This window comes from Oryza sativa, chromosome 1 (genome assembly GCF_034140825.1).
Source record: "Oryza sativa Japonica Group chromosome 1, ASM3414082v1".
NCBI lineage: Eukaryota > Viridiplantae > Streptophyta > Magnoliopsida > Poales > Poaceae > Oryza > Oryza sativa.
The window spans coordinates 5,835,136-5,861,040 of NC_089035.1; the positions used below are offsets into that span (position 1 = coordinate 5,835,136).

At 48.2% G+C, this 25,905-nt stretch overlaps 6 protein-coding genes across 6 annotated transcripts; 1 reads left to right on the top strand and 5 right to left on the bottom strand.

Annotated features, from left to right (window-relative positions):
* LOC112937639 (peptide-N4-(N-acetyl-beta-glucosaminyl)asparagine amidase A-like) lies at positions 1–3,081 on the bottom strand. Its single transcript, XM_066306858.1, has one exon. It carries the CDS (start codon positions 2,688–2,690, stop codon positions 978–980), a length of 1,713 nt encoding a protein of 570 aa, XP_066162955.1. The 5' UTR covers positions 2,691–3,081; the 3' UTR covers positions 1–977.
* A 148-nt stretch (positions 3,082–3,229) lies between these two features.
* On the bottom strand, positions 3,230–5,272 carry LOC4327096 (peptide-N4-(N-acetyl-beta-glucosaminyl)asparagine amidase A). Its single transcript, XM_026023781.2, has one exon. The coding sequence runs from the start codon at positions 5,201–5,203 to the stop codon at positions 3,332–3,334; it is 1,872 nt and encodes a 623-aa protein (XP_025879566.1). The 5' UTR covers positions 5,204–5,272; the 3' UTR covers positions 3,230–3,331.
* Positions 5,273–7,639: 2,367 nt separating this feature from the next.
* Positions 7,640–8,546, bottom strand: LOC4327097 (S-adenosylmethionine synthase 2-like). The gene is given in 2 exon segments (XM_015788354.3): positions 7,640–7,660; positions 7,971–8,546. Coding segments are annotated over 2 exon segments (597 nt in total).
* A 3,487-nt stretch (positions 8,547–12,033) lies between these two features.
* On the bottom strand, positions 12,034–14,086 carry LOC112936075 (peptide-N4-(N-acetyl-beta-glucosaminyl)asparagine amidase A). Its single transcript, XM_026023785.2, has one exon. It carries the CDS (start codon positions 14,051–14,053, stop codon positions 12,311–12,313), a length of 1,743 nt encoding a protein of 580 aa, XP_025879570.1. The 5' UTR covers positions 14,054–14,086; the 3' UTR covers positions 12,034–12,310.
* Positions 14,087–15,914: 1,828 nt separating this feature from the next.
* Positions 15,915–18,035, bottom strand: LOC4325525 (peptide-N4-(N-acetyl-beta-glucosaminyl)asparagine amidase A). Its single transcript, XM_026023782.2, has one exon. The coding sequence runs from the start codon at positions 18,011–18,013 to the stop codon at positions 16,175–16,177; it is 1,839 nt and encodes a 612-aa protein (XP_025879567.1). The 5' UTR covers positions 18,014–18,035; the 3' UTR covers positions 15,915–16,174.
* A 1,005-nt stretch (positions 18,036–19,040) lies between these two features.
* LOC4325526 (WAT1-related protein At5g64700) lies at positions 19,041–23,559 on the top strand. Its single transcript, XM_015766600.3, has 4 exons — positions 19,041–19,313; positions 19,460–19,522; positions 19,613–19,729; positions 22,619–23,559. Exons 1-4 carry the CDS (start codon positions 19,141–19,143, stop codon positions 23,382–23,384), a joined length of 1,119 nt encoding a protein of 372 aa, XP_015622086.1. The 5' UTR covers positions 19,041–19,140; the 3' UTR covers positions 23,385–23,559.
* Positions 23,560–25,905: the final 2,346 nt, after the last annotated feature.

Genomic DNA, 25,905 nt, shown 5'->3' on the forward strand with positions numbered 1-25,905 from the left:
TCAAGTAAGCTTCACAGAGGAGAATTTGGGCCCATTATGTGGTGATCCCTTGGAGCAAACATCACCAGAATTGTCGAATATTATGGTATAATTCCTGCTGCCCACAAATCTGGAGTAGCATCCATCTGTACCAGCATATTTATACACCTGATGGGTCTCCCCTAGGGGTGGAAACGAGCCAAGCCGAGCCAAGCTCGGCTCGGCTCGTGAAAGCTTGCTCAACTACAGGCTCGGCTTGGCTCGGCTTGATTAATTGAACGAGCAAAAGATGCAGCTCGGCTCGGCTCGTTTCAAAGCTCGAGCCGGCTCGAGCCAGCTTGTGATGTCATGATGGACGGCGTCGAGTCAGGGACGCCGGCGACGCAGGGGGCGTCGAGCTCGGCTCGAGCGGCACTGGGGACGGTGGACGGAGGCCGGAGGTGGTGCAGGGAAGGGAGGCGGCGTCGCGGCGGGCCGACGGCACAGGGGGCGTCGCCGTGGAGGGAGGACGGAGCCGACGCAGCCACACTAGGGGAGGTAGGCGGCGCAGGGAGTGAGGCGGCGAGCCCATGGCGCAGCCGCGCAGGAAAGGGAGGTGGCGGGCCGACGGCGGCGGCACAGAGAGGGCTTCGAACGGCGCTGCCGGCCTGCCGCTGGCGGTCTGGCGCTGGGGAGGGGATGGATGCGGCGGCCGGCAACTCCTCTTGCCAGTCGCCGCCAGCGCCAGTTGAGGAACGGAGGAACCGAGGAAGGGGAGGGATCGGATCTGCTCGCACTCGGCTCAGCTCAGGAGTCAGGACTTAGGGTTTCTCTCTTTCATGGGCCAGACAATTGTTAATGGGCTTGGGCTCGCTCAGGGAACTCAGTTTTCCATAGGCTTGACAAGCCTACCGAGCAGCTTGCGAGCTAGCTCGGGCTCGGCTCGGTTTGGAAACGAGTTGTGGAGGGAGCTCGGGCTTGGCTCGTTTAGTCTTCGAGCCGAGCCGAGCTTCGCGAGCTCAAGCCAAGCCCGAGCCGAGCTCGCGAGCCCGAGCTTTTTGTCCACCCCTAGTCTCCCCTAATCCATCAACTACCAAATTCTTCTTTACCTTCATATAGCCATGTGCCGATTGCGCATTCCGCAAAGAGATGTATGAAAACTCTTGCTTCCTGCCAGATATCCTCCTCTCATTGAAGCCCATTTTCACAACCGAAACCAACGAGTACTCATCACCCACTTGGTCCGAGGTTCCAGAAAAAATATATAATGGGAAGGTCCTATGAACTTCCTCCAAGAACAGCACAACGCTGCTTTTGGCAAAAACACCAGACTTTGCATCGATTGTTTGGTTCACCACTTGAAATGTACCATTCTTGCTATACAAATTGCTGTTCTTGTAGCTGAACCTCTGGTAGAAAGTTGTCATAACATTGCCATACGACGAGTTCACCCACCCAGTGGCAGAGATATGCCGGCCCGCGCTTGTCACAAACCGCCCATCCAGCGCGCTGAAATTCGAATCCACATGAAGTGTCAATTTGGGAGCCTCATAGCTCACCAAGCTCCCAAATGTCTTCTCACTCTTATGATCCAACCAAATATGCAGATTGGCATCAATGAACCATACATCCAAAGCATTTGTTACACTAAACCCAAAATTATGCTCTTTGCCATCCAAGAGCTTACCAAGAAAAGGAGTGATATCAATGTCATAAGTTGGGAGATTGAATGAACCAATGGCAGTGATAGGCCTCCAGAAAAGCGGGTTGACACCACCAGTGTAGATAACAGTGAAGGGCCAAACAGCTCCGACGACATCGCCGTCGAGCTGAACAGTGATCTCCCGGAATGCGCCATTGCCAGGGAGGATGGAGATGTTGTTGGCTTCGATGTATTCATTCGGTGGGTGCATGTACCAGTCCTCGTCGTTTGAGTGGAAAGAGACGAACACCTCGAGGACCGCCCTGTAGGTGTTCGACGGAATGACGAGCTTCTTGGACTGCACATTGGTGGAGTTCTGGATGGCGAACCACTGCCCGTCGTTTAATGGTAAGCTTCTTGAGATAGGAAAGATCAGATCGGCATGCTGCTGCTGCTGCTGCTGCTGCTGCTCCGGCGGCGGCGGCGCCGCCGCTGGGTGGAAGTAGAGGTGGAGCGTGAGGTTGGCGTGGTAGACGCCAGTGTAGGTGTCATCGATGAGGTTGCCGAGGTAGACCGCGACCTCCCCGGGCGCCGCAAGGAGCGCCGTGTACCTCGAGACGTCGCGCGACACGGACCAGACGATGCCGGTGGCGCGCGGCTCCGCGGTGCAGCTGCGCAGGAGCTCGGCGCCGGAGAGCCACACGCCGAAGATGCGGTCGAACTGGCGGCCCCTGCAGTCGGCGCTCCACTCGAGCACGGCGAGCGCGAGGGACCCGCCCGCGGCGGCGCCGGCGGCGAGGCAGGCGGGCGGCGCGTAGGCGACCGTGACGGGGCCACGGCCGTAGGTGTAGCCGAAGGAGTGGGAGAGGAGCAGCGTCGAGCAGGGCCCGACGCTGCCGCGCGGCGGCCGGATCGGGCGGTCCACCTCGAAGAAGGTGGTCGGCGGCGGCGGCGGCGACGCGTCGAAGGAGGCGAGGCGGAGGGTCGACGGGAAGCGGCTCCTCCGCGGCGCGGCGAGCGGCGCGATGGGGAGGAGCAGCAAGAGGAGGAGGGCGAGCAGGCATGAGCTGGTGGTGCCCCGCGACGCCATGGCCGGTGGCTGGAGCGCGAACCGGTGGCGTGAAGCTGAAGCTGGACTACTAGTCTACTACTACTCCTACTTGGTACTGTGAAGTATAGTTGAGTGTACCTACGACTACGAGGCTAGCACATTTTTATTTTAAAATAAATAGACTAAAATATGAGCAGCATTTTCGTCTGGTTGAATCATATTATGTGTATAAGATTACTCCTATCCGTGATAAAAATGGATCAGAGATTCAGAGATAACATGATCAAAATGGATCAGGGATTCAGAGATAACATGTTCAAGCATAAAAAAAGGGTCAGGGTTTGGAATGGTCAATATGCTTCATATGGAGTTTGGACTCGGATCTGTACACTAAAACAATTCAACATGAAAGATAAAAGAAAAGGGAGAGATTGCATCCCTCAGAATCTTGATCTGAATAGCCTATTGCTTACTTTCCACTATCTAGCAGGGGAAGTTCAAAGTTTTTCTCTAGGGGGATTCAATTTGAAGCGGTTATAGAGAAATTTCCAAGTTTCTTACTGACTACACATCAAAGATAAGCTAAGCTAAACTCCCTTTATTGAAGAGATCAAGAGACAGAGTAAAATGGAGAGAACCATGGACAGTTCAGTTCCCTATTTGTTCCAAGCTATACAACACTAAAGATTATTCACCATCAACTTCCTTCTTGCTGATTGATCGTTCCTGAGAGAGAATTTAGCACCATTGTAAGGATTTCTCTTTGTGCAGGAATCACCAGAGTGGTCTGAAAGCACTGTGTAGTTCTTGCTCCTAACATCCCTGAAGTAGCATCCATCAGCACCAACATATTTATACGCCTGATGGGTCTCCCCCAATCCACCAACGACCAAATTCTTCTTCACCTTCATACTGCCATGGGCCGACTGCGCGTTCCGCAGGGAGTTGTATGAGAACCCCATCTTCCCGCCCGATGTCTCCTTCTCGTTGACGCCCAATTTGACGTGTGAAATCAATGTGTACTCATCAGCTTCTTCATCTGAAGTACCAGTATAAACATACAGAGGGAAGATCTGGTGAAGTTCCTCAGAGAGCAGCACAGCCAAAGCATCCTTGGCAAAAACACCAGACTTTGCATCAATGGTTTGGTTCACCACTTGCACCGAGCCGTTCTTGCTATACACATTGCTATTCACATAACTGAATCTCTGGTAAAAATTCGTGGTGACCTCCCCATAAGACGATTTCACCAACCCGGTAGCGGAGATATGACGGCTTGCGCTAGTTACAAACTGCCCATCCAGCCCACTGAATCCCGAGTCCACATTCAGAACCAGTCCTTGAGCTTCATAGCTGATCAGGCTCCCAGTAGTCTCCTCACTCTTGTGATCCAACCATAGATGCAAATTGGCATCAATATACCACACATCCAGCGCATTAGTCACACCGAACCCAAAATCATGCTCCTTGCCATCCAACAGCTTGCCCAAGAAAGGTGTAATGTCAATGTCATATGTAGGTAGGTTGAATGAACCAATGCCGGTGATTGGTCGCCACAGAAGAGGATTGACACCGCCAGTGTAAATCACGGTGAAAGGCCAAATAGCTCCAACGATATCATCATTGACTTTAACAACAACCTCCCGGAATGCGCCATTGCCAGGGACATTGGACAAGTTATTTGCTTCAATGTACTCATTGGGAGGGTTTGTGTACCAGAATTCATCGTTGGAGTGGAAGGAGACGAACACCTCAAGGATCGCCCGGTAGGTGTTCGACGGAATGGCGAGCCTCTTGCCCTGCACATCGGTGGAGTTCTGGATGGCGAACCATTGGCCATCGTTCAGCGGCAAGCTTCTTGAGATGGGCACGATCAGATCGGCCTGCTGCGGCGGAGGCGGAGGCGGCGGCGCGGGGTGGAAGTAGAGGTGGAGCGTGAGGTTGGCGTGGTAGACGCCGGTGTACGTGCTGTCGACGAGGTTCCCGAGGTACACCGCGATCTCGCCGGGCTCGGCTAGGAGCGCCGCGTACCTCGTGACGTCGCGGGACACGGACCAGACGATGCCCGTGGCGCGCGGCTCCGCGGTGCAGCTGCGCAGGAGCTCGGCGCCGGAGAGCCACACGCCGAAGATGCGGTCGAACTGGCGGCCGCGGCAGTCGGCGCTCCACTCGAGCACGGCGAGCGCGATGGACGACGCGCCGCCGCCGCCGCCACCGCCGCCGGCGAGGCAGGAAGGCGGCGCGTAGGCGGCGGTGACAGGGGGACGGCCGTAGGTGGCTCCGAAGGAGTTGGAGAGGAGCAGCGTCGAGCAGGGCCCGACGCTGCCGCGCGGCGGGCGGATCGGGCGATCCACCTCGAAGTAAGTGGTCGGCGGCGCCGATGCGTTGAGTTTGAGCGAGGCCAGGTGGTGGGACGGCAGCCGGTGCCTGTGCGGCACGGCGGCAGCGGAGGCCACGAGCGGGAGGAGGAGGAGGAGGAGGACAACGACGACGAGGAGGAGGCGGCGGCGGCGGCCGGGGTCGGCGGCGGCCGTGGTCGGCGGCGACGCCATGGCTGGAGCGTGGGGAGTACGAGAGGTGGGGGCGGCGACAGTTGAGCTCGCAAGTAAAAAAGACCCAGCGGTTTAAACAAGGTAATGTTGGTGAGATTATCAAGGGAATGTAGTTACAGCAAATCATCAAGAGATTACTCTCTTCGTTTCACGATGTAAGCCATTACATATAAAGTACTACAGAATATTTTTCACAGCTATCTTAGTACTGACAGTGGGCCAGGCCGTGGGTTTGGTGGCGATTTTATTGCCGGGAAATAGGTGTAAATTGCAAGATTTCCATGAGTAGCGTGTCGTAAGGAATACTGTTCTATCTCTTTCTTTTTCTTTTTGGACTATTTATATTTGTTGTACTGTTTGATTCTATTTTAAGTTAGTTTATTTTAAAACAAAGATAATAGTCAGTAGTAGTGGGAAAAACGAGCTTTTCTGACCTGTATTGTGGACTTGGACACGGTAGGGAGGCGCTGCACAAGCACGACGGCACGTGCTCAGTGACGACGCTGCGCAGACTTCGCTCGTAGGCTCGTAGGAGAAGGAAAATTTGCTAGTCGCCGTTTGATCCAAACGGATCATGAGTCATGACGGGCATCTGTACAGTAATCTGCTACGGCCAAATCGGAAATAAAAAAACGTTGCTTGCCCGAATTCTGATTCGTGATGGATAGTCCAGTTGATGGCCTCATTTATTACTCTGTAGTGTAGCAGCATTCAGGTACGACTATTGGAAGATCATTTACTGCTTACCATTACCGACACCGCGACACGGTGATGGTCGGCCATCGGAAATGCTAATGGTCGTGTGATCGCTCTCCCGTCCGTCTTGTAATCACCCGCCCGCTCCCTCCTCTATACTACTCCTCTCCCGAAAATCCTAACGCGCGGTGATCGCCCCCGCGCTACCCTGGCGATCACCCCGCGCCTCCCCCTGTGCTACTCTCTCTTCTCCCCCTTCCTTCTCCCCTTCTTCTCTTCCTATTACAGTTCACTACAAAAAAATTTAAAAAACAAAAAGTTAGAAAAAATTTATGTATAAAAAAATTGAATTCAAATTCAAATTTGAATCGGGTATGTAAATTTTTGACTTATAAACTTTAGATGTATAGAAATACTATATATAGAAAATATTTGAATTCAAATTCAAATTTGAATTGGGTATAATTCAAATTCAAATTTGAATCGGGTATATAAACTTTAGGTGTATAAACTTTAGATGTATAGAAGTACTATATATGAAAAATATTTGAATTCAAATTCAAATTTGAATCGGATATAATTCAAATTCAAATTTGAATCGGATATATAAACTTCAAGTGTATAAACTTTAGGTCTAAAACTTTAGGTGTATAAACTTTAGATGTATAGAAATACTATATATAAAAATATTTGAGTTCAAATTTAAATTTGAATCGGATATATAAACTTTTGACTTATAAACTTTTGGTCTCTAAACTTTAGGTGTATAAACTTGAGGTGTATAAACTTTAGGTGCATAAATTTACTAAAATAGAAAAGTAATGCGGTGCCAAAAAAGGAAACTAGGTGGAGGGAGGGAGGGAGGGGGGCGAATTGATCGCTGCCCCCATCTCCAGGCGAGCGATCGCCTATTAGGGCCCCCCTCGGGCAGCCCTAATGGGCGATCGATCGCCCTGCCAATGGGGGCAGCGATCAGATTCGCTACCCCCTCCCCCTCCATCCCTCCACCTGGTTTCCTTTATTGGCACTTTATTACTTTCCTATTTTAGTAAATTTATACATCTCAAGTTTATACACCTCAAGTTTACACATCTAAAATTTAAAGACTAAAAGTTTATAAGTCAAAAGTTTATATATCCGATTCAAATTTGAATTTAAATTTAAATATTTTTTTATATATAGTATTTCTATACATCTAAAGTTTATACACCTAAAGTTTATATATCCGATTCAAATTTGAATTTGAATTATATCTAATTCAAATTTGAATTTGAATTCAAATATCCGATTCAAATTTGAATTTGAATTCAAATATTTTTCATATATAGTATTTCTATACATCTAAAGTTTATACACCTAAAGTTTATAGACCTAAAGTTTATATACCCGATTCAAATTTGAATTTGAATTATACTCAAATTCAAATTTGAATTTGAATTCAAATATTTTCTATATATAGTATTTCTATACATCTAAAGTTTATACACCTAAAGTTTATAGACCCAAAGTTTATAAGTTAAAAGTTTACATACCCGATTCAAATTGAATTTGAATTCAAATTTTTTATACATAGTATTTCTATACATAATTTTTTCTAACTTTTTGTTTTTTTTAATTTTTTTTTGTGGTTTACTGTAGTACGAAGAGAATGGACTCGGGCATTTGCAAATTTGCAATTGAACGTTTCGTTCAGGTTGGCTAATGATAAGGGAATAAGTTCATCCAAGGTCCCTTAACTTGTCAGCGAATCTGATTTTCGTCCTTGAACCCCAAAACCAGATACAACAGATCCCTCAACTATCAAAACCGATGTAGATAAGGTCCCTCGGTGGTTTAAATGACGGTTTTGGCTGACGTGGCGCCTACGTGGCTATTTTGACTCCGTCTTCATCTGACGTGGCACTGACATGGCGCTTACGTGGCAATCCAATCCAGAAAAATAATAAAATCCGTGGGACCCACATGTCAGTTTCACACACAGAAATAATAAAAAAGGTGGGACCCATGTGGGCCCCACATGCCATCGTCGCTGCTCCCTTCTTCCCACTATCCTCTCTCGCTTCTTCCCTACAATTTGGACGCGGACGGGGACAATGGCGCCGGCGTCGTTGAGGCACTCGACTGTGACCTGGGTCTTGCCGTCGGGCCTGAGCTAGGCGCAGGTGCCGTTCTTGCGGACCTCGGTGAGGCGGGCGCCGAGCTTGGTGGCGAGGACGTGGCTGAGGGGCATCAGCTCAGGGGTCTCGTCGGTGGCGTAGCCGAACATGTGGCCCTGGTCGCCGGCGCCGATCTCCTCGGGGTGCTTGGTGAAGTGGCCGTGCACGCCCTGGGCAATGTCGGGCGACTGCTGCTCGATGTTGACGAGCACCTTGCAGCGGTCGGCGTCGAGACCGATGTCGTCGGAGACGAAGCCGATGTTGCGGCAGGTGTCGCGGACGATCTTCTCGTAGTCGACGCTGGCCTTGGTGGTGATCTCGCCGAACACCATGACCATGTTTGTCTTGGTGCAGGTCTCGCACGCCACCTTGCCCTCGGGGTCCTGGGCGAGGCACACGTCGAGGACGGCGTCGGACACCTGGTCGCACAGCTTGTCGGGGTGACCCTCGTTCCTGGACTCGGAGGTGAAGAGGAACGTCTCCGCCGCCATTTCTATCTGCCCGCTGCATCGGTTGCAACCAAGCAATCAGAAAAAAGACTCCATTTCTGCAGATCTACTGCTGCCGACAGCTAAGTACTGACAAATTTTTGCAAATTAAAATTGGATCCACCAACGCTAGATCTAATATGTTCTCCTAATCCACCGACAGTTAAGTACCTTTTTTTCTCCTAATCCAGAACTCCATACACGCACAATCAAAGATTAAACAAAAAAAGAAAACAAGAATATCCGCCAACCACTTTCCCCTCCCACGGCGGCGGCGGCGGGGAAGCAGGTAGGGAAGCGGGAGCTCGCCAGCCGCCGCCCATGGAGGAGGCCGCGCCTTATCTCCACCGGTGATAGAGAGAGATGGGGGCGAGAGATGAAGACGACGGGAGATGGGGGAGAGAGAGGAGGAAGAAGAGGAGGAGGTGAGGTTGACATGTGGGGCCCACGTGGGTCCCACATTTTATTATTATTTATGTGTGTGAAACTGACGTGCGGGTCCCACAAATTTTATTATTTTTCTAGATCGAATTGCCACGTAAGCGCTATGTCAGTGCCACGTCAGATGAAGACTGAGTCAAAATAGCCATGTAGGCGCCACGTCAGCCAAAACCGCTATCTAAACCGCTAAGGGACCTTATCTGCACCGGTTTTGATAGTTGAGGGACGTGTTGTATATGGTTTTGGGGTTAAGGACGAAAATCGAATTCGCTGACAAGTTAAGGGACCTTAGATGAACTTATTCCAATGAGAAGCCATTGTGTTTGGGCCGTGAAGCGGGACATAGATAACGCAGAGCGTCTCGGGCCCGAGCAGGTATACTGGATTGAGGCCTTGGGGGCCTTGGCATGCTGGGCCTCTTGGGCCGGCCCGTACAACTCCCTTGCTTTGCATTTCACTTCACTTTTTTGCGCCTGTCAAAGATGGCGTCACTGTGCGTAACGTCTACAACTCTACATGACACACAACAACCGCCGCCTACCTGCCTCTCTATACATAGCGGTGACATCGACTACCATCCACTTTGGGCAGCAAGTCAACATAAGACTTTTGGCATCATTATCATGTAAGATTTCTTTTGGGGATTGTCTCTTTGTGGGCTGTGTTTAGATCCAAACTTCTAACTTTTTTTATCACATCAATCTGTCATATACACACAACTTTTTAGTCATATCGTACCGATTTCAACACAAACTTTCCACTTTGAAAGGATTTAAACACAACCGTAATTGTAAGGCTTCTGTTTTTTTTTCCTTTTCTGTTGATAGAACCATCAGCTCTTGACATGTTTGGATAGAAATAAACAAGTAGACATCTAAAGAAGGAACACCATAGCTAAGGAAGAACATGTAGAATTAAGCAAGGAACCAAACGACCACGCTTAGCGCTAGTCTGGTGCTTTCCTCACTAGTTTGTGTTTACGTGGTTAGCGCGTGGTTTGGATGTACACTTGTGTGCACAACTAAACTCGACAGTCCTATCGTTGATAAGTGTTTTTCTTGTAACTGCTTTCCTCAATCTTAACATTCCGGCCAAAAAAGAAAAAAAATGACTTATTACATTGTACATGTACATGCTATCAAAGATCTCTAAATGATTGCAAATAGAAGCATAAGCGTGATTGCACGCACGTGCTAAACCATCCAAGAAAAGAATCCAATAATGCACAAGAGCAAGCGTGCGACGACGAGGCGGGTTTCTTAATCAACGGCGCGTCCACCTCCAGGGCTCCAGCCTGTGACCCATTAGCGGTGAGCAATCAAGCTAGTAGTGCGCATCATCTTCTCCAGATTACACACACATTATCGCTAGGATCGATTACATTAAGCTCAAACATTTCGGCCCCTCCGGCTTTCCCAGCCAGCTCGATCGGCCTTCGCTTTTTTGTCGGTGCGGACTGCGGCGTACGTACGCATTGGCGTCGAATCATCGACCATCTCTTGATCGCTACGTTATTCTGCCCCTGATTTTGTAAAGCACAGTACAGGCATGTACAAAAGCAATTCAGGGCGACTTAATGAAAATGAGGTGTGAACTGTGTGGTTTCATTGAATACGCACTGGATCGATCGATCCGGTGTGTGTTGATGCACAGATTGTGTTATGTGTGTGTAATTACGATGGATAGCTAACGTGACGTGACACGAGGATGGATAGCTGCTTCAATTCTTGGTGTACTCATTTTGCGGCAGCGCAGAAAATTCGGCGGAGTAGGAGCTATAACGGCCGAATACGTTTGCTAATTTATTTGGCCGACTTTTATGGACGCTCTACTGGTGGCAAAGGACGTGTAACGTTACAAATTTGCGATGTTTGGGACAGACACTTTTCCGAGGAAGTGTGATAATCGTAAAAATACACACTTCGGTAAACTTTCTTGGAGGTGTCTAGAATGGCGAACACAGGATCAAATTTTAGAGGGTGCTAATGGAATAACATGCACTAAATATAAGACAAATCTAAACTTCATATATAAATATATGAGAATTGAAGAGTATGTATAGTAGGTCTGGTCAACAACAGGAGAGGCTCAATCCCACCTTACCCCTATGTTGGGATCATCACTGTCTAGACAGTACTAGAGTATTTTTGCATCGCATTTAAATTTTCAGGTTGTCATTTCTCATATCTATATTTAGATCTGCTCTCTATATCGAACCATGTATAATTTCTCTCCTTTCCTCTCTGAAACCCAACACACCGACAACAAACAACATTTCTATATTGTCTTTCACTAATGTACCATTACCGTCCTCGATTTTATTGTTATTCAGTGGCAGTCTAGCTAATGTCACATGTCTCACTCTCTGTTCTCTACGTACTCTACTATGATCTGCCACTGTCTCCCGCGACTAAAGTATTTTTCTCTCTCTTACGCTAGAGAGGAAGGGGAGTTTGTTAGAGGAAAGTTTTTTTACACTTCACACTAGTCTTGAGCCATTCATGAAGAGTGTTTATGCCTCGTTGCTTCTCTTTTTCCTTCACTCCCATGAAATACTGCACAATAGAGTTCACTAATCTTATCCTTATTACATGCACACATGCGAGATGTTTATCGGTGCACTGCTTGTACTTCAATGCAACAGTGACAATAGAGGTGAATGAATGTTGTGCTCCTCACTGGCACTGGTGGTAGCATCGCCAAAAAACTCAAGGTCAAAGACATCATGCATAGAAGAAATAGCGGTGGCATAGGAGGTGGCTTAGTGGTGGTGGGCCGGTCGCTAGGTTAGGTTATGATAGGTGGTGTGGCTTAAGGTATGCGATATAAAGATGTAGATGGATGCGAGTCTTTGGATCTAAATTGGATAGAGTTAGAAATAGGTTAAAACTTAAAATTGACTTGGATAATCCCGCTCTAAAATGTGTCAAAAACACTACTCCTAGATAGATCTCACATTAAGGCAGTAAGGCACCCATTGGCTCTATTATTATACATCGACCTTAACCCAAAGCATTTTGTCTCTAACGAAAGGAAGTACAGGATGAAATGGATTCACATGTCAGAAAGTTTCCATTAGGATCTGCAGTCAATTCTCCTTTACATCTGGGTTTTACGTACAATCATACCATTTCTTATTCAAGGTTAAGGACACTGGAGTGATCCATCAATAATTGCAAAGACTTAAGTAGGGCCCGCCAGCACACACTGGCCCACCTTCCGTTCCATTTACACCCTGTCGATCTCTTCCGGGCCCCCTATCCACTCGCTCTATCCCTACGCGCGCCGCGCCACGCCACGCCACGCCGCGCCGGCGCCGACAGGCGTCAACGTCGGCGCGTCCCGGCGCACGACTCCTCATTGTGGTCGAATAGCACGTCGTAGCCGACGCTGCTCACGTTCCTCGAGTAGCAGCCGCCGTCGCTGCCGCCGTACTCGTACACCTGGTGCATCCGCCACGACGCGCCGACCACCTGGTCGTCCCGGAGCACCACCTCCGCCGCCGCCGTCTGTTCGTTGTGGAGCGTGCTCGCTGCCGACGAACTCCCGCCCGCGCCCGCCGCGCGCGTCTCGTCGAAGCCGATCGCCACGCGCCGCATCAGCCGCTGCGAGGACGTGCCGCTGCCGTCGCCGCCCAGGAAGATGTAGAGCGGGAAGCTCTGGTGGAGCTGCAGCGCGTGCGCGCCGTCGCCGGTGACCACCTCGGTGCGCGCCTCCGTCGTCTGGTTGATCGCCTGCGAGCTTCCCTGGCTGGTCACCACGTTCGTGTGCACGAACGTGAGCCGCTGGGTGAACGTGGTGGTGATGTTGCCGCGCGACGAGCGGACCCACCCCGTGGCCGTGATGTTGCGGCTCGCCGTCGCGTCGTACTGCCCGTCGATGCCGTCGGAGGAGTTGGAGACGATCTTGCCGGTCAATTTCGGGGCGTCGTAGGCGACGAGGCCACCGGAGGTCGCCACGCTCTTGGGGTCGAGCCAGAGATGGAGGTTGGCGTCCACGTACCATGACTTCTGCGCGTTGGTCACCGCGAACCCGAGCTCGTGCTCCTTGCCGTCGAGCAGCTTGCCCAAGAACGGCGTGAGCTCGACGTCGTAGCTGGGGAAGTTGAACGAGCCAATGCTGGTGATGGGGCGCCAGATGAGGGGGTTGATTCCGCCGGTGTAGATCACCGGGAACGGCCACACGGCGCCCACGACGTCGCCGTCGAGATGGACGGTGACCTCGCGGAACGGCCCGTTCTGGTCCGGCGTGTTCATGTACCAGAACTCGTCGAAGTTGTGGGACGAGACATACACCTCGAGCACCGCGCGGTACGCGTTGGGCGGCACGGTGAGCCGCGCCGACTCGACGTCGGTGGTGTTGTCGACCACGAACCACAGCCCGTCGTTGAGAGGAAGGCTTCTCGAGACGGGGACGACGACGTCGGCCGGAGCCGACGCCGCCGTCGGCGACCGCGCGGCGCGCCGGAAGTAGAGGTGGAGCGTGAGGTCGGCGTTGTACACGCCGTTGTACGTCTCGTCGATGAGGTTGCCGAGGTACACGGCGAGCGTGGAGTTGCCGGCGGCGAGGAGTGACGCGTACTTGGTGACGTCCTTGTGCACCGACCAAGTGACGCCGCCGGGGCGCGGCTCGGCGGTGCTCCCCCGCATGAGCTCCGCCCCGCCGAGCCAGACGCCGAAGATGCGGTCATACTGCGTGCCGCGGCAGTCGGCGCGCCACTCGAGCACCGCGAGGGAGACGGCGCGCGCGCCGCCGGCGGCGTCAGCGAGGCACGGCGGCGGCGAGTAGGCCGCGGTCGCAGGCGGCTTGGTGAAGGTGAACGCGAAGGAGTGGGAGAGGAGCAGCGTCGAGCACGGGCCGGAGCTCCCCCGCGGCGGCCGCAGCGGCCGTTCGACCTCGAAGAAGGTGTTCCTGGCTCGCCGCAGCGACGGCAGCACCGCCTCGACGGCGGCGATGTCGGCGGCGGAGAAGCGGAGGTCACGAGGCGACGCGGCGCACGAGCGGAAGTGGAGGACGAGCAGAGTGAAGCAGAGACACAGCAGCAGGAGAGGAGCAGAGGAAGTTGTCATGGTTTCAGTGTGGAGGAAGGCAACGCAACGCTTGTGTGGTGTCTTGCAGAAGGCTGCGAATTTAAACTCTCGCCGCAAAAGCAGAGAGGATAATTTCGAGAAAATTCAGTTGATTGATGACAAAATGACAACGAATCCCAAGCTAGTATAAGGTTTGTGTTTTGTTTTTTTTTTCAGTAGTATATGAATCTAGGCAAGAACAACAATATCCGGTCGTGTAAACAAATGTATTCTGAGTGCCGTATAATAACAATGCAAAGTGCTGAGTAGGTAGAGGAGTTATTCGGCTTTGGGGACACTTCAAATTGTCTACTAGTATACTAACCGATAAATACAGAGCCAAAAACAAATTAATTTATGAAATTTTCTGTGATGATCCAATAATCACCCTTTGGGGGGACCCAAACCAGCTGGAAATACACTTCCAATGTTCCGATCTCCACTAAAATGGATCAATGACTCGATGTCGCGTAGGCTGTCGTCAAGCAGGATCACACATCCACACATAAAAACAGCTTGTGGATGATGACTAAACTGAATTTGAATTTCTTAAAAAATAAATTAATTTCGTTTCGTTTTGTTCTCTTGAAGCAGGGATACTGTCTCAGCTCCCTATGGCCTATGGTCAATGGATGACAAGGTACATGCTGATGACACTGTCGGCCGTTCCTCATCACAAACATTCTATAGCTGGAAAAATCAAGGGGCACATTAATATAGTTGTAGTATATGTCAGCGTCACCACATTGCACATGTATTTGTAATTTGTACCGGTTACGTACATGTTCCCATGAATTTTAAAAAGGCCACTTTCAAACAGGTTAACGTGACCGATCCTCTCCCTTCACGTTCAAGATAGGCATTCAGCTTTTCTTTAACTAGGTTCAGCAGTGCAAAGATTCTCCTACTCTCAGCTAAGCATGCATTTAAGCTCAGAAGAAGCAAGCAGATGCAGAATACGTACTACAGAAACGGTCTGCTTTGATGACATTTTTTTGTACCCAAGGGAAGTAGAGATTTTGATGAGACTGTCAACTGTGCCCTCTTAAACAAGGTTGAAACTGCACCTATCTGGCTTAATTGCGTGTGTACAGAAAACACAATTTAGCCGCTGAATAACGAATCAGTGGTCGCTGAAGCTGCGATTCCCGACATAAATCGGGCAGGAGACATGGCTGCGATCGATCTGTACCTCGTTTTCTCTCCAGCCTTTCTCTGAGCCCGACGCGCCGAGCGCGATCGAGGAGGGGAAACCATGTCGTCCAAGCAAAAGCCAAAACATTTCCTCCTTTTCGTCGGTCCAGCTCGATCGTCGCAGCGCAAATCTGCGTAGCTGCGGCGCTGCGGATCGGGGGGCTCGACGATGGCTGCCTCGCACCAACCGGAGGCAAAGGCAAGGCAAACCAAACAAACTTGACTTGTCACTCTCCTCCTCTGATATGGTTCGGGCCAAGCAGGCTCCCCCCCGGTCCGGCCCGGTCCACGTGGCGCGCGCGGGCCTCGCTGACGGGTGGGCCCCCGGATTCGTGGGCCCGGGGGGCGACTGTGGCGCGTATGTTGTCCGACCGCGACGTCTCGCCTAACGTCCCGAAGTGGTGGGGTGAGGTCTGTCTATGGCAGGTGGGGCCCGCGTGTCGGTCTCTCTGGAGGTGGATATTCGGATGAGGACAGTGAGGTGTGCGGTTTCGGTTCGATATCCCTTCCATTTTCTCTTGGCCCTGCCGCACTGGCGGATCAATTGAGCAACTTGCACGGGATATATACGTAGAGTACGGTTGCATGCACGCCTTTTCAGGGTAGATATTTGTATATGATATATCTGATCCGTTGCGATTTCTACCAAATTTCTAATGCAGCCGTAGACAGGTTTTACATGAAACTTTATCCAAAGTCAAGTTTGAGTTTTGATTCAGGTAGTAGAAAAACAGAAAAAAACGTTCCAAACCAGACCTAACTTCGGCGCGTGGTGTGAAGCCCATAAATTGCATGAAACAAAACGAATCGGAACTTGGGCTCGTGATCCAGTTGTTGTCCGTTGCTTCGCATTTGAGCCCACCAATAATTTTGGTTTGGCAGGCTATACCCCACCAACTATCACTGCCAGTGTGCGATTAGTAGTGATCACTTCCTGACGAGCTCGTCGGCGCTTGCTGTCACCGCCGCCGCCGCCTCCGCCGGCGGCAGCGCCCCGATGACGGCGCCACCGGCTGGATATTCCTGGGAATCCGAGCAAACCTCGTCGGACTCGTCGGACGCTACGCTGTACCCGCTGCTCGTCACGTTCCTGAAGTAGCAGCCGTCGGTGGCCTCGAGCCTGTACGTCTGCCGCGTGCCCCACGTCGCCGACACCGCGTTCCCGTCGCGCATCTCGACGTCGACGGCGCCGCTCTGCGTGTCGCGGAGAGAGTACCGCCGCGGCGGGGTACCGGAGGACAGCCACCTCCCGGCGGCGATCGCCGTCTCGCGGTACTCCCTCGCCACCGTGTACGTGACGTCCGCGGCGTGGGGCGACGTCTTCGCTTCGATGTCCACGTAGAGCGGGAAGTCGTGGTGCGCCTGCCGCGAGTAGAGGACGGCGCCGGCGAGGTCGGTGGCCGAGACGGCCGCGTCGGCGACGGTGGTCTGGTTCACCGTCTCGGCGCTGCCGTCGCCGGCGAACGCGTAGGTGTTCTCGAAGGCGAACGTCTGCGTCGCGTTCGTCGTGATCCTCCCGTGCGACGGCGACTCCACCCACCCGGCGGCGGAGATGCGCCTGCTCGCCGTCGTGTGGTAGTAGTACCGCTCGCTGAGGCCGTCGAACCGCGACGCCGTCGTGTGGCTCGTGTTTACCGCGGCTAGCCGCGGCGCGTCGTAGCTGACGAGGCTCCCCGTCGTCGCCGTGGTCATCGGGTCCAGCCAGAGGTGGAGGTTGCCGTCGACGTACCACACGTCGACGGCGTTGGTCACCGCGAACGCGAGCTCGTGCGCCTTGCCGTCCAGCAGCTTGGCAAGGAAAGGCGTCAGCTCGATGTCGTACGTCGGCAGGTTGAACGAGCCGATGCCGGTGATCGGCCGCCAGAGGAGGGGGTTAATGCCGCCGGTGAAGATCACGGGGAACGGCCACACGGCGCCGACGAGGTCGCCGTCGACCAGGACGGTGACCTCGCGGAACGGGCCGTTGCCGTCCGGCGTGTGGGTGTACCAGAACTCGTCGTCGCCGTGGAACGAGACGTACACCTCGAGAACCGCGCGGTAGGTGTTCGACGGCAGCACGATGCTCGCCGACTCGACGTCGGTGGCGTTCTGGATCTGGAACCACAGCCCGTCGTTCAAAGGCAAGCTTCTCGAGACGGGGACGATGATGTCGGCGGGAGCCGTGGCCGGCGCCGGTTGCCTCGCCGGCGTTGGGCCGAAGTAAAGATGCAGTGTGATGTTGGCATGGTACACGCCGGTGTACTGGTCGTCGATGAGGTTGCCGAGGTAGACGGCGAGGGTGGAGTTGCCGGCGGCGAGGAGGGACGCGTACCTGGTGACGTCTTTGGAGACGGACCACACAATGCCATTGGGCCTCGGCTCCGCCGTGCAGCTGCGGAGGAGCTCGACGCCGCCGAGCCAAACTCCAAAGATGCGGTCGAACTGGACGCCGCGGCAGGTGGCGCGCCACTCGAGAACAGCAAGCGAGATGGCCGGCGCGCCGCCGCCCGCCGCGGCGAGGCAATCGGGCGGGGAGTACGCGGCGGTGACCGGTGGCTTGGTGTAGGTGAAGCCGAAGGAGCTGGACAGGAGCAGGGTGGAGCATGGGCCGGAGCTCCCCGGAGGCGGCCGGAGCGGCCGGTCCACCTCGAAGTAGGTAGTCGGCGTGTCGGCCGCAGCCGCGTCGGGGACGGCGATGTCGGCGGGGGACAGCCGGAGATTTCGACGAGAAGCAATGGCGGCTGGGATGTAAAATACGAGGAGGAGGAGGAGGTGAACACGGGACATGGCTCCGGTCGTCGAGCAGAACAAGGAGAGGCGTATAGCGTGTGTACTCTGTACTACTGTGTAGTGTGGAGCTCACTGCCACGCGAGGTTCAAAACTTCAGATTTGGTTCAAGAGTGGTGATCATCTTTTCGTCTCTAGGTACAAGGGAACAAAAACCTTACTTGTAAGTTGGTCCTTGTGAGCTTTGAACGCACAGTGAAAATTCAGTACTAATCATGTTTTGAAAAAGGGGAGTTTTTTTTTCTTCTTAAGGAAAAGTCCTCGTTTCTTACATGCTATTTAAATAGCTACAAAAATTTAAAATTTTCTTGACAACATTGATTATAACATGTGATATATTACTTCAGAAACATATAATTTCAGATTCAACGCATACAAGTATGAAACGAAAATAAGAAATATGAATGTAAATAGTGTACGTGATAGTCAGAATTTTCTTTTGTTTAACTTGTACATTAAACTTGTATGTTTGTAAAATGGTATATCTCATATTGATTTATGTTGTCAATTTTTTCGCAACTATTCGGATGGTCTATCATGTTAGAATCTGGGAGGAGCTTGGCAACGAAATTTGTGGAGCGAGACCGCTCAACTTTGTATGTTGGAGGGGATCTCGACAGAGAAGTGATTATAATTTTATGAGAGAAAAAGAATTAGCATTAATTGCGGGGGATGAGCTTTATAGATACATAGGATAAAAAATGAAAAGAGAAATAAAAAGAGAGTATGCCATGTGGGTACTGTAGATTCTTTTCTCGGACTAAATTGGCACGTGACCAGCTGAGGGAAGGTCAAATGGATTTATCCTAATTTAAAATGATCCACGACGAAATATTAATATTTATTTAGCATACCTTGTGAATGGATTCCATTCTTAAAGAAAAGATAGCAGTTTTCTTCTGAAAACATCAGCTGGGCTTGTGCAAGTGCAAGTGTGAAACAGCCAACAGTACTGTACTGCAAAGAGGTAGCAGATTATATAAGACTCTGCACTCTCTCTCGATCGTCTCTCGTCTCACCCTGAAGCCGTATTCTGTTTCTTTCTTTTCTTTCTTTTTTTTGAAAGGAGGGCAAAAGCATTGCCTCGTATTCGGTTTCAGGGTTCGCAGAAGCTGACGTACAAGCCATGGATGCCAAGAAGCCATATTTCATTGCTATCATCATACAGGTGATCTACACTGGCCTGTTCGTCGTCACCAAGGCAGCCTTCAACCATGGGACGAACACCTTCATCTTCATCTTCTACCGCCAGGCAGCTGCCTCTCTCCTGCTGCTGCCTCTCGCCATTATTCTCGAACGGTAACCGGTCGATCGATCAAGAAGAGCTATCTAATCTACTATAGCTGTATTGAAAATTTGAAATATTCTTTTTTGGGTCGGTTAGCCTGGGTAGCTGATAAAAGAGAGATTGAGATTCTGCTAAATTTGAGCTTGCTTTCATGCAGGAAAAATGCGCCGCCGATGTCGATCCGGCTGTTTGCCAAGCTTTTCTTGTATGCTCTGCTTGGGTATGAGTAGACACAGCAGTACAGCACTGCAGGCAGGATTTGGATGGGCAAACACGCGTGTCATTAACTTGGGTTTGATTTGATTTGCAGGAACACAATAAGCTTTAACCTGTACAACACGGGCCTCAAGTACACTTCGTCGACGGTGGCATCGGCGGCAGCCAGCTCGGTGCCCGTACTGACCTTCTTCTTCGCAGTCCTACTAAGGTGAGCACGATCTCATCGCTGCATACTTAATTTGTTGCTGTTTCTTTGTACAAAGAGAGGGGATCATATCCTCTCCTAGAAATGATAGCATAAACAGATTCCAGAATTTACAGAAAAGAAAGACTCTACTTTTGTAAATTTGTTAGCTGTTTTTTTAGAAAGAGATGGGATCCTCTCCCATTTCTATCAGGGCATGAATAGCATTGCTAGCCTTTCTCCGCATTCATGATAAGCTAACAATGCTAGTGTTATGGTACTACTCCTAGGTGTGTTCTTTTAAGGGGGTTAAAAATACTTTCTCCTTGCATGTAAAACAGAGTGACGAATTAATGCATAATTAATTAAGTATTAGTTTAAAAAATTGAAAATGGATTATTTTGATTTTATTAAGCAACTTTTTTATATAATCTTTTTTTAAAAAACACACCGTTTAGTAATTTAAAAAGCGCGCGCGTGAAAAATAAGAGGGTAGAACTTGCGAATATGGAGTAAAGAACACACCTGAGCAGATGCTTAATGCGTGTTGTAAGTTTGTAGTACAGAGTATAGTCACCGATTACTGTGTTCGTTCGGATGAGAAAGAAATCTCTTGTTTTTTTGGCACATATTTCTTAAATTGTTAAACATTGTTTTTATAAAAAAATATAAGAAGGTTATTTTAAAATATCTATTTTTAAGTCTAAAATAATCAATACTCAATTAATCATATGCTAATAGCTCATGTTGTTTTGTTATCTTGTTGTCTTTTCTTCTCCACTCGAACACAGTCCTAGAATAAACATAAATGGAATAATTATTACCCTCTCCGTATTTTAATGTATGACACTGTTGACTTTTCGACCAATGTTTGACCATTCGTTTTATTCAAAAATTTTGTGCAAATATAAAAATTATTTATATCATGTTTAAAGAACATTTGATAAATCAAGTCACAATAAAATAAATAATAATTACATAAATTTTTTGAATAAGACGAATGGTCAAACGTTGAGCAAAAAGTCAACGACGTCATACATTAAAATTAAAATATGGAGGTAGTAAAATAGAAGAGGTTCAGAGGTTCAGTGTTGGCAGGCGGAGAAACAAACGCAGTCGATGTACGGGCAGATCCATGACCAAATTAACGTGGCCAACAGAATCTTAATCTCGCACGTGCGCCGCATGTGGCCGTTACATTTCGATCAGCTGCTCTGCTCTCGTAGGAGCATCATGTTTTTTCCGTGCTCTCTCAGCTCTCAAGTTGTGCGCTGCTTCGCTGCCGGCATAGCAATATAGCATCAGCAGCTGCTCGATGAGATCGTCTCAACTGAAATCCATCAGCACTGTATTCTTGCATATGCATATCCGTTCAAAAAAAAAAATTCTTGCATATGCATATGCACCCACGCGTGCATTGGTCGATCATATCATGTTGGTCCATGGATCCAACCTTTTCACGTTGTATCTATACAATATATAGAAAACCTCGTACAACACGTTGTCTATAGTGTAATCAACGATTTAGTTATATAAACCTCGTATAACAAGTTGTCTATAGTATAATTAACAATTTAGTTCTAGAGATAGTACTATTTATGTATTTTTAAATAGATGACCCTGTTGATTTTTAAAATAACGTGTGACCTTCTGTCTTATTAAAAGATATTGTAAGTATGCTAAAACATATCATACTTAAAAATTTCTTTAATGATAAAATAAGTTACAAGAAAATAAATGGTGTTTTTATATTTTTTTAATAAGTTGAATAGTCAAACTTTATATCAAAAATCAACTACTTTATTTTTTATAAAACATAGAGAGTATATGATATTAAGCTATCTATCATCTCTTTTTAAAAAGGGTTGCTAATGAGCACACGACGTCCTTTATTTTGTCTATCATCAGTTTCTTGGCTCCACATCATCAAAATTATTATGACATTCTCTCCTAGTCCTAGACATCATATTATTGTCCTAGATGGTGACATCATATCATTATTCATGGATATACTGGTAAGGTAGCTTAACAAAGTTTCAAAACTAATTGAGAAGAAAGACTATACTTTCCTATCCCTTTTAGCTGATTTACGGTGGAAACCACATTTTAAGTGAAAACTTAAACACTTTATATAACAATTCTTAAAAGAAGAATCAAACAAGAACACATGTAGGTAATATGCAAATAAAAAACCTTGCAAAATTGTATAAACAAACTCAACTTTTAATGAGATACAAAATTAACAAAAAAAACACTATTCATGCTGTTGTCTTTTCTCTTTTAATGATATAAAAGTTTTCAATCATTTTTTTTAAAAAATCTAGTTTTAATTTTTTTATAAGAAAATATTAGACAACCATGCAAAGTTTTAAGTGTAAACCCAATTTCGTTTGTGAGATATAAAATTAAGAAAAATAAGGGAAAAAGATTTGCTCCCCAACATAAAAGTACATATATTTGCTCCGGAATGTCCTGCTCACTTAAAATGTAGCTGTATTTACTTAGCGGTCGGCCAACATAATAATTAGCCCGCCAAGGACATTCCGTTTTCTTGTAGTGCATCGAGGTACCGGTACATTATAGTACCAAATCGTTTCCGATCGTTGGATCTCAATACCGTGAGGTACCGGTACCTACTTTTTGCTGGACTAGAGTAAATCTCATTTATGTTTGTAGAACGATAATATTATCAACATTGGTATCACAAAACTTTAGTATTTTAAGATACTTTCTAGCGTAAAATTTGGTATCTCGAGGGTACTCAGTACCTTCAAGTACCAAAATTTTTTGTGCAAATATGCTACCTCGAGGTTTCAAATATTGGACGGTAAAATTGCTAGTTGCTACCGAAAAATGCATGCGCGCAGTTGATCGATCTGATATGAATATATCTGAATGCATGCATGTGTGCAGGCTGGAAGTGATCCGGCTGAGGCGCTTGTCGGGCGTGGCGAAGGTGGCCGGAGTGGGGCTATGCCTCGGCGGCGTGCTGGTGATCGCGCTCTACTCCGGGCCGGCGTTAAGCCCCCTGAACCACCACCGCGCGTTCGGCGGCGGCGCAGAGAGCGGAAGCAGTGGCGCGGCGACGAGGGCGAGGTGGGTGACGGGGACGCTCCTGATGCTGCTGTCCAACGTGACGTGGTCGCTCTGGATCGTGCTCATGTCGCCGCTGCTCAACGAGTACCCCTGCAAGATGCTGGCCACGGCGCTGCAGTCCCTGCTCAGCGCGGCGCAGTCGCTGGTGCTCGCGGCGGCGGCGGCGGCGCGGAACCCGGCGGCGCGGAGGCTGCGGCTCGACGCCGGCCTCCTCGCCGTCGCCTACTCCGCCGTCGCCGTCACCGGGGTCTCCTACTACCTCCAGGCGTGGTGCATCCAGAAGAAGGGGCCCGTGTTCCTGGCCATGTCCAGCCCGCTCAGCTTCGTCTTCACCATCTTCTGCTCCTCCTTCTTCCTCGGCGAGGTCGTCCACCTCGGCAGCGTCGTCGGCGGGGTCCTGATGGTGGCCGGCCTCTACAGCGTGCTCTGGGGCAAGAGCAAGGAGCACGACACGCTCACGGTCGCCGCCGGACAGCAGGAAGAAGACGCTGCTGCACCACCCGCTGCAGAGAGCAGCAGCAGCAGTGACAATGAGAGCAAACACCAGCAGGGGAGATTTGCGTCGGCAGATCAACAAGTCTAGAACAAATACACATCAAAATGAACTCGGAGTCTTAGAACTAAGAAATAAACAGTGTCTGGTGAATCCAAGTAACTATACTCTCGTATAGTAGTAACTATACTCTAGTATAGTTCTTTTTTTCTTTTCTTTGGGTATGTGATAATTGATATACCACTTCACAAATATATGGAGTAACTTGAATTTTCACCTTTACAAATAGAAAATTATATAACCGTAAATAGTGCGCAAAGCTATGTAAGGGCAAGTTTTATAAAAGAGGTGGATGTTGCATCTAATTTTGACCACATCATCAACAAATAAATGTAGAGGTAACATGTACAATATATCACATCTATACTAATTCTAATACACTAGCCCTAATGTTTGTTTGCCCAATCTACTCTTCCCCTCTCTCCTTTTGTCTTAAATTTTGTGTAGTGGTTGCCTCTTGCATGAGAGGTGGCTGCTTATCTCTCTTATCTCTTCTCTCCTCCACCTCACTATTTTAGCTTATGTGGTATCTAGGAGATTGTGCTTGGATGCCCATAGTACTTGCCCTAAGTGGCCATGGCCACCGTAGGTGGGTGTGTCCTCCAATGATAGTTAAGTCTGTGAAGCACAAGTATGATATGCTGGAGAAGACGATCGATACCGTGATGCTATGATGGGCCTATATATTAGTAGCGGGCCCTCAGACCACTTATTGGTTTGATGGGCTACAACCTACAGATGCTATGAAGTATACCGTTTAAATTCGGGCTAGGCTGTGAGATTGACTTTGAATAGCCTGACTTACTAGAACTTTTTCTTTATTTTTTGAAATTAAATATTAATTATGTTTATTTATTATTTTAAATTGAAAACATGTAAAACTCAATACAGTTTTTTGGCAAATGCTAATTGGCGCATACGCTGCCAAAAGTTGCCAAAAGCCCAAAGCCCATACGGAGTACGTGTGTTTCTTTCTTTTCTTTTTTTCTTTTTTAGCGCAGCCACGTTTCCTTTTTTTTTCCTTTTTTCATCTCAGCTTTTAAAAACTTTCAACTGAAATTTGAAACTTTCAACTTGGATTTGAAAACTTTCAACTTAAAATTTGAAATTTTTGAAGTCAAATTTTGAAAACTTTCAACTTTTTATCTCAACTTTTAAAAATTTTCAACTGAAATTTGAAACTTTCAACTTAAATTTGAAAACATTCAACTTTTCATCTCAGCTTTTAAAAACTTTCAACTGAAATTTGAAACATTCAACTCAAATTTGAAAACTTTCAGCTCAAAATACAAAAACTTTTAACTCGGATTTGAAAATTTTCAAATCAATATTTTTGAAAAACTTTCAAATCGTATTTTGAAAATTTACAAAATCAATTGTTTTTATTTTTTTATTGGGAAATTACCGTAGCATTCTCACAAATCACCATGATTAATGCTAATTTTTAGGATTAGTGATGTCGTTGTCGGCGGAGGCCCGTGTGCGCGCGAGTTAGCGTCCTCGCGTGTACGCGCGAGCTAGCCACGGCCTCTTGGAACTGGGGGGGTTTTGTTCCGTGCATACGCGCTAGGAACCGGAGGCGGCGCGCACTTTCCTACCGCTAATAGCGTTTAGCGCTCTTTTTTTTCCTGATAGCGTCGTTATATTCGCCACCATCTATTTTTTTCTTTTGTTTAGTTGACTAAAACAAACTTTCAACTCAGATTTATTTCGGATTTGGAAACTTTTCAACTAAGATTTGAAAGCTCTCAAGTCTAGATTTGAACACAGATTTAAAAATTTTCAAGTCAAGATTTGAATACTTTGAACTTAAATTTAAAAATTTTCAACTCATATTTTGAAACTTTTAAATCTTGATTTGAAAAATTTTCAAGTCAGATTTGAAAAATTCAAGTGAAGATTTGAAAACTTTCGACTCGAATTTAAAAACTTTCAACTAAATATTTGAAAACTTTCAACTCATATTTAAAAACTTTCATCTCAAATTCAAAAACATTCAACTCAAATTTGAAAAATTTCATCCAAAACTTAAAAACTTCCATATCAAATCTTAAAAACTTTCAACTATTTAAGTCAAGATTTGAAAACTTTCAACTCAAATTTAAAAACTTTCATCTCAGATGAAAAAACGTTCAACTCAAATTTAAAAACTTTCATCTTAAAACTGAAAAACATTCAACTCAAATCTTAAAAAAAAATCAATTCAAATTTAAAACTAGCAGAAATTAGAGATGAAAGATTCAATTTCTAAATAAAAAACCACGGAAAAAATCGGCAAAAAAACCGACTCCCGACGGCGCAAAAAGAAAGGAGAAAAAGAAAAAAAATGAGGAAGAGAGGGGTTGCTCGATGGCATGGGCCGCGTGGGCCAGAAACACGCGCCGGTTACGCTGATAACACGCACTCGCTAATTAGCCATTACGCTTGGAACTTGGGTTAATCTTTCCAACTGAAAACTTAAGCCCAAGGCCCAAGGGTGGCCCGTGTGCAGGCCTACCATGAGGGGAACCTTGTCTTGAATCTCCCATCTCTCATGAGATAAATTAACCAT